We start from the raw sequence: 14052 nt of genomic DNA, 5'->3' as shown, positions 1-14052 counted from the left end.
TACCTAGTTCGATAGAGTGGCCGTACAGCAGTTCCGGTTTCAGCTTAGTAAGCCATGTCAAGACAATCCAGCAGCTGATTTGTTTCTTACGCGCACGACGCTGCGAGAAGGCCACGTTTTTCGTTTGTGCTACTGGTGTCGGCACGGTGGTGTTTGCGTGCTGTGTCGAGGTTTCGGTGATCCAACGCAGCATACAGAAACATCGCGTTAAGTGTCTAATGGCGCCGACAGTGCCCGCGCAGACTGCACTGGGGAATGCCGGCAAGCGGGTGCCAGGAGGCCTAAGATTTGTCGCCTTCCGATGTGCTCCCTACTGACATGGAAAATGTTCTGCCGAGACCTGCGCAGTGGTTGCATTGCGATTCCGGACACCGTCTCATTTGACAGTTTCACAGGTGCTGACACTGCTGTACTGACATGTGCAGAACTCAACGACGGTGAGATCATTCGTCAGGTTTCTGCTGCACCGCCGGAGGATGACTCCAAGTCGGAAGATGACGCACCATGTGCTACGCTGCTGTCGCATGCAGAGCGTGCACAAGCAGTGACTGTGCTTTCAGCCGCCTATAGTGACCGTACGACCCTCTCCGAGATTCAGGCTTATGTGCTTGCGCGTAAACGGAACAGCGTGCAAGGGCGCACTTACGATTTCTTCAAGCCTACTGCCGAGCCCAAATTAAGTGCGTGTAAATAAAGGATTTTATTTTTTTTCTTTATCTGCTTTTTCGGACACCTGTTTATTCGGACATTTCCGCAGCCCCGTGAGGTCCGAATAAACAGTCGGCGACTGTATAGACGCGCCGGAGCAAACTAGCGCTAAAACAAACGATGCAATGAATACTGAGAGAGGGAGGCGCGCGAAAAAAATTCCCTGTATTCCCACATGGTGGCAGCACATGACAGGAAAGAAAAAGTTAGAAAATTGGCATGCTTTTTAAATGTGCAGGTGGTGCCGTAAATATATGGCATCAACCATCTTTGGACTTGTTCGCGACGCCGTATATTTACGTCATTGACCCTCAAAGGGTTAAAATTTTCGAATCTAAGCCAACCCTAGATTTTGGTGTATGATTAGTTGGGAAACATTTCAAATGTAAAAAAATATCAAACTCAAAGATTCGAATAAATACAGTAACGTTATTTGTGATTACTCATATTGCCCTTTTTGTGTAAAATTGAGTTATGAATATGTTTGTTTCACTTGCAGATTTTTGTATGCTAAGTCCAACAGTTCTTTATTATTTTCTTTCCTTACCCTTTATTCTTCCTTTTTATTTATTTTTGTAAAATAGTGTCCAGTGTGTTCTACTGACATCTTCTTCCACCCTTGAGGAATAATGAATGATGAATAGCGGTTTACAATTTTGCAATGTAGAACAAAAAGTTGCACATTTCTAGGCAAAGATAAAAGTTCAGAAGTGATTTAACAGTAAATGCAAAAGAGATGCATTAGCATAATGTCGCAGTTCTTTGAGGTGTCAAATCTTTGGAATTAACTCTTTCATTACCACACATATTCAGATCAATCACCGGTGCTTTAGATCATTGATTTCAACATGTTTGAGCCGTTTTTTTTCATCCACTTAAGGCCATCCGGTAGTTAGTACAGGCACTGCACTTCCAGAATCAGTTTACATTTTCGCGCTCTGTCGACATGATTTTTGACGGACCTTTTTGTAAACTAACGTGCGTCCGTTGTAGCGAAAAGCAGCGTGGCTGTCATCTTCTGCCGCGCTTGAGAAAAAAAGCATGCCGCTCACAATTACGCTGCACTAGTATAAAAATTTTGTGATCAAATCACTCTCAGCAAGTCATGAATGAAATTAGATTGCTGGCTTTGCCGTCCAACAGAGCCGAGCCATGATAATTAACCGAAAATGACTCCAGCTGTTTGGTTTAGAGTCCGAGTCGTTTCATTCCACCAAAGTGTATTTGTGAAGGTCTGCCGCATGTCCACCATGTGGACTTGGCATTTTCATACAGTTTCCAAGACTTTCGATTTTGCTTCTCTCGTAAAATTCAGGCAAGGGGCGCATCCGGTGTCACTGCGCAGTTATCGAAACTCGCTCCCATGGCCGTGGTCCCGCGCAGCTGCGTTGCGAGAAAAGCGTGGCTCTAGAAAATGTGCTGCACCCGCACTTGATTTTAGCGATGAGGACTCGAGTTACGATTCCGAAGATGACAGCAAAGCAGATTAAAGCTCTGGCGGCAACAATGTTTTGAGTCGGCGTGGGACATCCGCAGCTATTCATCGGCGAGTTTCCTTTAAGGCTTTGAGCAGTCTCCTTCCTTGAGCGTGCTTATCTGCCAATCTTCTTGCACTGCGGGAGAGCTCTACTGAATATCTTCAGGGTGCATACTTCGCTTGGTTATGATGTGCTGCAACCGGCAGTAAAGAAACTTTTGTTCATGCCAAGAAGACCACCCGTTTCACATCTTGGCGCAGCACTACGGATCAGCACAAGATAGCTTACAATGGCATAGGAATTCTTTCTACTCTTCTTCTCTGCAGAGGTAATAAAAACGATCTGCAAAAATGTAAACCAATATGTTCGGATGCATAATCTTGTAGTTGCCCAGCTACGCTGAAAGTGATCAGTCCTGGAAGATGTGCATGACTCTAGACAAGTAAAGTAAGTTCCTTGGAATTCTCATTGGACCATCCTCAGAAGATGCCATAAAGGCAGAACTGCGAAATGTGTTACGAGGACCGCAAAGTTGAACAAAAACAAGACATTTTGTTGGAAAAGTGTGGCAAGCACCTATGCTTCACAAGATCCAGGAACTCCTTCACCGCATGGCAGGAGCTATGGACTTCTCTTAGTTTCTTTTTTACAGCTGAAAAACGGCGGTGTACTGAGCATTTATTTTTTCAAGCACTATACCCGGGTTATTTATCTTTGAAATGTGTATTAAAAATTTTTTTAAATTAATTTTTTTGTAGATATGTTTTTTTTGTTGTTGTTTTTATGAACTGGAAGTAAAAAATGGTACAGTCACCGACCGATTTTCTGGACTCCAAAAATTCGGACATGCTCGATTATTCGGTCTGCTTCGCGGCACCGCCATTCTCCCCATAGACCATAATGTTCCGATGCGGAGTGAAGTACAGTAAGAACGCTGCTACAGTTTGCAAATAGTATACATTCATTTCTACGGCAACAGTAAGTTATCTAATGCATTTTTCAAATCATTATGATCTTACTTTCCCATTTTCGCTGTTTGAAAAAAGCTCTCGTAAAACTTGGCCTGCATAATTAACGACACCTCAACATTGCTTTGGTTTCTTGGCAAAAGAAGTGCGTCCGTTCTGCGGGTTTATACATTATATATATATATATATAAAATCAAACCAAAATACTATGTAAAAGTATAGGACAATTGCGTAGTATATCGAATTCCATTTTCATTTGACATTCAATATATCGAACGCCGCGTCGCACCGCGCCCCTGGAAGGTGCGCTTTTCCCAAAGACATTCGTGTCCGGTCCTCAGAGGAAAATATTTCTGCAGTCAGTAAGCAGGGTCCTCCTCTGCACATGCGCGTCCGTCGCCTAGCGACGGAGACGCAGAGCCTTTCCCCCTTTCTTGCGACCCACTGGCGTGAGCTCTCTCATTCCTCCTGTACCGCCGGCGTGTGCACTGGGCAAGGCCATTGGAGCAAGGCCATTGGAGCGAAGAGAGAGTGCGGCATTGAGATGCGGCGACGTTTACAAGCCACGCATCCTGGGAAAAGGAAGAGAGAGTGAGGGGTTGGCACAGTCCCTGCCAGTGAGGGCTCAAAAAACGAAGCATAGCAAAGCGGCAATTGCACCCACAGCGCCTTCGACGGCATATTCCGCCGATCTTTTTCCCCGCTCTCTTCTTTCTTTTCCCTTTGTCGCTCCTTCGCAGCTACGCTGACTGCCGCTCGAACGTTGGCTCTTTATTCTATGAACAGGCTTTGCTTGGACTGCTCTATCTGCGCATTGCGCGTTTTCTTGTGTGTACCTGTGTTTCACCGTGCCGTGTGTAGCATGTATGACTGCGGTCATCTGGTGAGCTATGGCATCCACGAACATAAAAAAGAGGAAGAATCTGGACTTTGCAAGAAAGCTTGAGGTAATCCGGCGTGTCGAGAACGGAGAAAAGTCCTCCGTGGCAGACGCATTCGGCATTCCGCAGTGTACTTTAAGTACGTTGTTAAAAAACGAGCAGGACATCAAGCTTAAAGCAGGTGAGGAAAGTCGCTCGGGAGCGTGTCGTGTGCGCCCTGTTGCTTTTAACAAAGTGGAGAAGGCACTCGATACGTGGTTTCTTGAAATTCGAGCAAAAAATATTCCTGTGGATGGCCCGATGTTAATCGAAAAGGCCAAATGGTTTGCTACGGCTCTCGGTGAAGAGAACTTTTGCGGTGGCACTGGATGACTACAACGGTTTAAAAACCATCACAGCATTGTAGGAAAGGCCATTTTAGACGAAAGTGGGGCTGTCAGCAGCCAGGAGATGCAGCAGTGGCTTTCTGAGGAGTGGCCGAAGATCACTGCAAAGTTTTCGCCTGCAGAAATCTTCAATGCAGATGAAACCGGTCTCTCTTGACAAATGTTGCCGAATAAGACATTCGCTTTTCGTGGAACCTCATGCCACGACGGTAAAATGAGCAAAGTGCGTGTGTCGGAACATGGATGGCTCGTGCAAGCTACAGCCATTCGTGATCGGGAAGAGCAAGTCACCGCGCTGCTTCAAGAGCTGTAAACAGCTTCCGGTCCGCTACGGCTGTAATAGGAATGACACGTCAACTGGATGACACTGATAAGGCCTGGATGACACGTCAACTTTTTGTTGAATGGCTGCAGGCTTGGGACGCTGAGTTGGTCAAGTCGGGCCACCGAGTTTGCCTTCTAGTAGACAACTGTTCGGCCCATCAAACGACTTGCAAGCTGCAGCACATCGAACTGAAGTTTCTCCCGCCGAACACCACAGCGAGACTGCAGCCCCTCGACCAGGGTATCATAAAGGCATTCAAGGTAGGCTATCGGAAGCGACTTATTCAGCGGCTCCTCGTAAACCTCCGCATGGGAACCGATCTCAAGATTGACCTGCTCGGCGCGATCCAGATGATTACCGGCGCTTGGGGCGATGTGAAGCAGGCCACAGTAGCCAACTGTTTCGGCAAGGCAGGCCTTGAAGTGGCCGGAGATGAATGTCCGGAAGGTTTAGATGACGATGAGTGCTTGGAGGATGCGTTTCGCGACTTGTCCAGTTTTCCCAGTGCCGTCCCGTCCGAAGTTACTGTTGATGACTTCATTAACGCTGACAGCGAAGTTCAAGCGGTAGCCAACCTCGCTGATGAGGACATTGTGGCCGGAATAGCTGGCGTTCAAGACGGCGATTCCAGCGACGACGAGGGCAACTGTGTTTTTGAAGAAACGCGTCCTTGCACAGCCACTGAACTGGCGTCAGCGTTCAGCCTGATTCGGCGCTGCTGCGGTGAAATAGAAGGCACTGGGCTCTCGCACCTGGACAGTCTCGAGAAGATGGAGACTAGTGTTTTCAACTTCATTTCCCAGAGGAAGAAGCAGCCCAAAATTAGTGATTTTTTTTCCGTGGAATAAAGCGCTTTCATATTGTGTGCACGTGCTATGTGATTTGCGGCTGTTCCAATCAGTAAGCCACAATTTTTTATGATCACGAGTGCTTTTTTGGCCTATATCTGTATATCGAATTTTCGCTATATCGAACTATTTTCCGATCCCCGTGGAATTCGATATATCCGGGTTCGACTGTATATATATATATATATATATCTGTGTACACACATCTCTGCCATGTGACCGGCTTCCAACACTTCACACATACACTTTTTTCCACTTTGACACTCCTCTTGCTAATGCATTAAAACGAGTGTTCAGAGCTGTCATAAAAGAAAGAAGTGTCTTCCACTTTGGTAACTGTCATTTCCCACTGCTCCTCTGTGTATGACTGCAGGTACATGATGCTCATAGACGGCGTGAACGAGGTGTACTTCATCGACAGGGACAACTGTGTCTTCCAAGTGCGGAACCTGTACTTCCCCAGGCGCAAGGACCGCACCCAGCACATCCAGGAGACGCTCGTCGACGGGGTGAGTGGGCTCGAGAGGGAAATCAGCCTGTCTTCCTTTCGACCCCATATCTTTGCGAGCTCTGTAGTTGGTGGCTTTCTCTGCAACTGTAGGCAGCTTTACAGCTATCAAGGACGTATCTAAGAATCCAGGAAGCTGCATTGCTGGCGGCAACACCTTGTGGTGCTGAGATTTACCGTGCAACCCACTGGAAACCTTCTTGTGGCCGTAGGGTTCCGGGCTTGATTCCCGGTCATTAAGGCCGCATTTAGGCATGTGCGAATAGTGCTTTTTCACTTCGAAGCGAATACGAAGCGAATAGTCATCGAATTCGAATAATTTCGAAGCGAAGCGAATATTTTCGAATCGAAGCGAATATTTGGGACTCCTAGTACACAACAGAAAAATTGATGGAGTGACGATCTCTGCTGGCTGTTTTATCAGTTATATTTTCTGAACCATTATAAATGTGAGGCAATGAGAACAGACATGAGGCATGAGACCTTTTCATTTTTCAATTTATTCAGACCACTGTGCACTGCTCACCCAGCCTTTCATCCTAGTGCATGTTGCTATGTATAAACACTAACTGCTCAACATGCTTGGGGAGAAGGTGTTCTCTTCTAGTGGTGACAACATTTCCTGTTGACGAGAACAACCTCTCACTTGACACTTGGGTTGCTGGCACTGACAGGTATAGCCGAGCTAGCTTGGACAGTGACGGGTACTTGTCTTCGCCGAAATTTTTCCACCACAGGAAAGGATTTTCCAAGCGGGGCCGAACAGGTGCATGGAGGTACTCCTCCACCTCTTCCATAAGTCGCTGGGAACCAGTGCTTGAAGTGGTGGTAGAGGCCAAAGCTCCAAAAACATCCCACACATCACTAGAGACAGCCTGTGCAGGTGCACTGGGCTCTTCGCGGTCTCTCCCCTGAGGCAGGCTTTTCTCCACAGCTGAGCAGAGTAGATTTTTTAGCCACCGTTTCTCACTTGTGGTGTCGTAACAAACGGCTTTAAATCGGGGGTCCAATGCTGTGCTCAAGGCATATATCACCTGCAATTTTATATCAACAAACCTGGACTTCATGCTGTGGAGGAGGTTTCCTGCAAATGCAGACTCCTCCCCACAACGCTGCTGTTGCTGAGTGAGCAGAAGTTGCATGCAATGCACTAGTGGCACCACTTGCGAGAGAGTTGGGTGCTTTTCGGAGCAACACTCTCTTGTTGCATCATCAACACATTTTAGCACTGATGTGATGGATGCCATCAGATGCCATTCACTTGAGGTCAAGTTTTCCAATGTGTCCTGTTCCGACAGATTCAAGGAAATTGGTACACGGAGCTTTAAAAGGCGTGACATCATTTCATATTCACTATTCCATCTCGTCGCAACATCCTGAATCACTTCAAGGGGCTCTAAGCCCATGCTAACCTGAACCTCTTTGAGGCGACTTCTGGCTTGGGAACTCCTCTTGTAGTGCCCTACAATTGCTCGGGCCTTGACACACAGCTGCTCAAAATTCTGAGTGTCCTTCTTTGCACACTGGATGCACAGTTGTAACGTATGCGCGAAGCACTGTATACTTGTCCATCCCGTTCGCGATGCGGCGCCCAGGAAGTTTCTGGCATTGTCAGTCACAATGAAAACTGGAACATCTTGAGGCAGTCCCCACTCCTTTGCCAAGTCAAGGAGGATGCGCTTCAGGTTGTCAGATGTATGGCCTTCCGCAATGTGCCGGCATGCCAGGTGGTAATTGTGAAGCCGGAACTCTTTATCAACGAGATGGCATGTAAATGAGACGTAACTATCCCCGGGCCTAGACGTCCACCCGTCGGTCGTCACCGAGTAGCATGGGGTCCCGTCAGTGAAGTGATGGCGCAGCTCACTTTTGATCCTTTCTTTTTCTTTGGCGTAAAGCTCTGGCACGACACTCCGAGAAAACGTAGTCCTCGATGGGACCTTGTACTCGGGCACTGCTGTGTGCATCAAAGACAAAAAGCCTGGCTCCTCAATGATCGAATAAGAGTGCAAGCCAGTGGCCAGGAACTGTGCAACCTTCGTTGTTAACGTTTTTGCGCGCTGACTGTCGCCTTTCAACGTCGGCTTGAAGTAGCTACAGCTAGCAGCACTTGCGTCCGCCTTGTTGGTGCCCGTCGTCTTTTTCGGGCCTGCAAGCTTTTTTGAGCTTTCGGCAGCACGGAGCTTTTCGAACTGCTTGAATGGATCAGGGTGACGCTTTAGGTGATTGACGAGGGTGGTTGTAGTGCCCGTGGGCGTCTTAAGGCGCATCTTGCACGTGCAGCACGTCGCGTCACTGGCTCCGCGATCGAAGAACTCCCAGATGGCACTCCGGAACACCCGCTGCGCCGATTCGTTCATGGTTTGGCTACTTCGGCTGCGCGCGCAATCGAGCAAAATGAACAACTAACGCGTGACTGAACTTGATAACTCGAAGCGACGTACACATCCGGCGACCACGTTGGCACGCGCAAGCATAGAATAAAGAACGCAAGCCTAAAAAAAGAAGCTATAGAAAGCACATGGTTGCTTCACCAAATACCTGCTACCGCTAAGACTAACTTTTTTTATTTGTCGGTGTTAAGGCGATTTATATTATATCTTACAATCACAAGGTATGATATGTACTTTTAGGTAGATAAGTACCTACGGATATTATGATGACGTTACAGTTACGTTACATTTAGTTCCAAAAAATGCAATAGTAAACGCTTTTTTTAAAACTTCCGAAGAGCCATCGCTATCGTTATCAATATTGTTTACGTTCGTGAATTTGTAAAGCTCGGTCACGCTTGTTTCTTTCAAGCGGTCGTGGCTCCGTCAGCAAAGTGGCATGAAAATGCTCTACCCAGGGTAGCTATAGAAAGACAAACTTGCAAAAAATGTACACGTACCGGTATTATTAAACTTCGAAAGACTTCGAAAATATTAGATGTTTTCGAACAGCCCTATTCGAATCGAAGGTCGAATCGAATATGACATTATTCGCTTCGGTATTCGGAAGTTTCGAATATTCGCACAGCCCTAGCCGCATTCATGTGGGGGCGAAATGCAGCTTCTGTACATTGCTTTGGATACACATTTAACAACTTGAGATGGTTGTTAAACCACCTGAAGTTGTTAAACACAGGGGCGTCATTTGTAGCCCCTGCGTTTGCTTTTGCAAACCTAACCCAATTGGTGTGTCTAGTATAATCGGTCAGGTAGGGTCAGATCAGTCATACTTCTGTTTCACAACTCTGCCCTTCATAGAAAAAAAAAAAAACACCTGAAAATGTTTTGACACGATGTTATGTAGCTGCCGATGTGTTCATGCCAGGAGATGGGTGGAACATTGTTGATCGTTACAACTACAATTTAACTTTGACATGGCAGTTCTGCGGAAACCCGCAAAAGTGGAAAGAAGTAACTAATAAAGGAAAAATGCGACATCCACCCAAATCTAGCAAATTGCTACAAAGGAAACTTTTGTGGCAATTTCCTTTGTAGCAATTTGCTACGTTTGGGTGGATGTCTCATTTTCCCTCCACAATTCAAGTTTTGGTCAAACAGTGTCGCAAGACGGAGACACCAGCACTGGTGCTTGTGTGCATGCTTTCCTGTGAACCTATATGTGCCATTGTGACTCCACTACACTGGAGCATTGGTGAAATGAGAAAGATCATAAAAATGCACGAAAATTCTCAAATGAAATGCGCAGCTAGAACGCATCAGCTTATTTTGTAGTTTTCCAGTTGAGCATTAGAAATAACATGGACCCCCTCATTGTCAACATGGTTAGTGTGTACATTGAGTTTGGCCTCACCAGCACACTTCTTGGAACTACAGCAGGTTGTGGCTCTGTGGGAAAATACGGAAGGCTACTGTTATTGCTGAGCACTGGGTGAAAACTGGCATAGTGTTCATTTCCCCTCTTGCCTCTGCTGGCTGCAGGAAATGATCATTGATGAGGACAATGGCCGGAAGGTGCCACGCTACCTAATCTACGACATCATCCGGTTTCAGGTGCGTACACTGAATATGCTGCCAGCATTCTTGGGTTTCTTGAATCACCTGAGAACAGTCAGGGCACAGTGCAGACCAGGTTTTTTCTTTCTTTGTTTACTTTTTTTTTTAAGTGAGAGAGTACAAATTTTTAATGCATTGGCATTCTTAGGGTACTTCATACACTTTCCAGGGGATAAGTATTTATACATCTATGTCTCTAATCGGTTTCATGCCTACCTGGGTCACTGGGTAGTCCATGGTCGAATGGCTAGCACATTGGGCTGCTGTGGGGAGAGAACAGGATTTGAAACCAACTGCAGGGACAACTTGGATCACTGAGTATGTGGCTATGCGTAATTATGTGCTGCTCTTCAACGAACCTGTTTCATGGGTCACTGTAGATGCGAGACTGAGTATGTGGTGCTCTTCAATAAAACTGTGACGCCAACTTGGATAACTACGTAGTACCGTATTTACTCGCATAATGATCGCACTTTTTTGTCAGAAAAAATTGACGCAAATTCAGGGGTGCGATCATTACGCGGGTTAAATTTCCCGCGGAAAAAAAAATTTTTTTTTCGTCCCGCGTTTGCTGCGGGATGCGGGTGCGGGACACCAAAACAAAAATGGCGGCCGGCGGAGCAAGCCGAACGCGCCGAACGCGATCTTTTTTTTTTCTTCTCGTGAGTACATTACGTGCATTGAAACAGTTTCTTCCATGTCAGTGATGAATAATATCGTTAATATCGGCAATTTTGCGGCAATAACGTAGCCATGTCCACTTTGAGGGGACAGAAACGGATGGGCGCGCTTAGGTGCCAGTGACAGAAACCCATGGCCGGCGTGCTGCGGAAACTGCGGCACCTGTTTTCACTACTATCCTAACACGGCACGTTTCCGCTAAGGGTGGGCGAATATCTTAGCCGTGTAACAAGCGTCGGCGTATGAACAGGGTACACATTTAACGTATCAGTGTAAACGTGGCTACTATCATTGCCGCGCGCGATTTGTTGCGTGCTCACGAGTGCAGATGAAAAGAATCGAAAGGCGCCTTTATTGTTTTTGTTGACTACAACCATTATAAAGCCTACCCATAATAAAGGCAAGTTTGGTTGCGCGGAAAGTGATGAAAGTAATGAAATGAGGCGTCTACTTAAGCATGTTTGGTGCCTGCAGACGAGTCGTTCGCGTAGCACTCGACAGATGGTAAGCGCAATCATGATTAGCTAGACTTGGCACACGACGTATCGCTGCGGCAAGTTCAGGGTGCGATCATTATACGGGAAATAAAAAAAATCGAATTTTGACGACAAAATTCAGGGGTGCGATCATTACGCGAGTGCGATCATATTATGCGAGTAAATACGGTATGTGCCACTGAAAATGTACCTCTCTAAAATGATAAAAAAGTTTCTCCATTGCTGTGTGCAATCGAACCCTCGTCACAGGGGTTCCTCAAGGACAGCAACCCGACGCTTTAGCAGGCTGCACCAAAAATGCACTGGGCATGTGCCGCATGACAAGTTTCTCAGCATTCGCTTGCAATGGCATGCCATGCATTTTGGAGGCTACGCGCTGACTTCGCGGCGGGGCTACATGGCGTTGAGTGCACCCACTGCATTTCCAGCGATTCCACTCCTGTGCCAATGTGCCAAACAGCGCCAAATTAGATTTAATTAGCCAACCTGAAAAAAATTGCACTAAAATTGCACATCATCATCATCAGCCTGGTTGCGCCCACTGCAGGGCAAAGGCCTCTCCCATGCTTCTCCAACAACCCCGGTCATGTACTAATTGTGGCCATGCCGTGCCTGCAAACTTCTTAATCTCATCCGCCCACCTAACTTTCTGCCGCCCCCTGCTATGCTTCCCTTCCCTTGGGATCCAGTCCGTAACCCTTAATGACCATCGGTTATCTTCCCTCCTCATTACATGTCCTGCCCATGCCCATTTCTTTTTCTTGATTTCAACTAAGATGTCATTAACACGCGTTTGTTCCCTCGCCCAATCTGCTCTTTTCTTATCCCTTAATGTTACACCTATCATTCTTCTTTCCAAGCTCGTTGTGTCGTCCTCAATTTGAGTAGAACCCTTTTCGTAAGCCTCCAGGTTTCTGCCCCGTAGGTGAGTACTGGTAAGACACAGCTATTAAATACTTTTCTCTTGAGGGATAATGGCAACCTGCTGTTCATGATTTGGGAATGCCTGCCAAACGCACCCCAGCCCATTCTTATTCTTCTGATTATTTCCGTCTCATGATCCGGATCCGCCGTCACTACCTGCCCTCCTATGAACACAACCTCCTATGAACACAACAATCAAACCCCGGCCCTCAGTCCCCAGCAGCTGGAAAGCAACTGACCACGGCGGCGGTCAGACCTGCGACGCAGCAGAGGGTGCTAAGAAATTGCACCAAACTGTGCTAAAACGAGTCTTGGAATTTGACGACATCTACCCCTGGCAACTGCACCGCCGCCATTACAAAACGTGCACAGCCTGACCAGGTCCGTGCCATGCATTTCTATTAATCCTCTTGTCGCTTGAAATCCTAATTTCCTTGCAGCTGCGCTATGCTAGACACCCTGATCACGAAATTACAGTAAATCCTCATGAACACAGACTCTGGTATCTCAAAATATTGGTTAAACAGAACATTTATTTTCCGGCCGTGGTGCCAACCCTTGTGTTTTTCACTGCTTATCTCAAAATGTTTTTGCACTGAACTCCTGACATCTTGAAATCTCGACTTTGACGATAATACCAGGGCAAATGCAATGGGGCAGCATCGGCAGTGTCGGTGATGTTTCCCCATTTTTGTTATCACAGCTCGCATGCACTTGCTCAGCTGCCTCCCTCTTTTTTGTGGCCTCGCGAAGCAGTGGGGAGCTGGGAGAATACGCTTTTTTATTGTTTATTTATTTTTACGTGCAAGCGCAACTGGCCAGCTTGTGAAATCATAAGTGTTTGTCTGAAGCCATGAAGCTAGCAAATGAAGAAAGCGCCTGAGCCTTCGTACTGGCTCCAGTTTGTCTGCAAATTTTCTCTGCACTTTTAATTAGCACTATGGGCAACGACAATGCAGAAATTTCAGGAGAAAAATCGTGAAGTGTCCTTCATACTCTTTATAACACTTTGAACAAGAAATCTGACACACGTGTGCCTGAAATTGCGCTGCCGAAATGCTTGCTAATAATGGATAACGAACAAAAATTATGAAGAACCAACCCTGCTTACTATTCAAGAATATGTGGCGCCTGCACTGGGAGGCGGCTATTTGTGGCACTATATTGCTCCCTGTTATGGAGGTGCTCCCCCTTACCAAAATGCCTTACCCGTACACGAAAACCAGCCAGTACTTCGAGCACCGCTTCCTCAAGCAGTGCGTTCGCAACTCCATGCAGTGCCTGCCACTGCCTCTGATGCAGACACTGCGACCATCTCAACGACAGCATCTCAAAGCACTAGCTGTCACAAGGCAAGAATTCGACTATGCTCTCCTTACCCCGTGCCATCATGTGGTACTGAACGGTACTATCCTGCCAGCAGTACCACCACAGCGCCAACCCACAGCACAATCCACCTCTTTCATGGCGCGACGGCGCATGCGCCCTACCCTAGCGGATTACCGTATAGCGCGGAATATAGGTCGACCCCCTTACATTGAAGCAAAGAAGTCAACATAAAAATTATAAGGCACAAAACTTCGTTTTATTTAGTGGTGCCGCCAGACTCGTCACCTGCTCATTCGTTTGAGCTGTCTGAACTCTCATCCGAAGACGACTGCTTTTCACTGGCTGCGTCCCACAACATGTCATCCTCGGTGCCGTCCAAGGAGTTTGCCAATGCAACACTTCTTGAATTCCCGCACCACCATATCGTCGGGCAGTGAGCGCCAAGCCTGCGACGCCCATGTGGCCGCAGTGGCGAGAGGCGGCCTGCGCAGCCGGCCGGTTGGCGTCGTCGG

General features: G+C 47.0%; 1 protein-coding gene across 1 annotated transcript in view; it reads left to right on the top strand.

Annotated features, from left to right (window-relative positions):
- Nucleotides 1–14052, top strand: part of mRNA-cap (mRNA capping enzyme) — a 118571-nt gene that overhangs the window by 49687 nt on the left and 54832 nt on the right. Inside the window, exons 12-13 of the mRNA XM_065453311.2 lie at nucleotides 5968–6103; nucleotides 10035–10106. Coding sequence (XP_065309383.1) covers nucleotides 5968–6103; nucleotides 10035–10106 — 208 coding nt within the window. The remainder of the gene's footprint in view (nucleotides 1–5967; nucleotides 6104–10034; nucleotides 10107–14052) is intronic.

This window comes from Dermacentor albipictus, chromosome 3 (assembly GCF_038994185.2).
Source record: "Dermacentor albipictus isolate Rhodes 1998 colony chromosome 3, USDA_Dalb.pri_finalv2, whole genome shotgun sequence".
NCBI lineage: Eukaryota > Metazoa > Arthropoda > Arachnida > Ixodida > Ixodidae > Dermacentor > Dermacentor albipictus.
Note: the sequence above shows the minus strand (reverse complement) of the source record. Positions and strands in the feature narration are given on the sequence as shown.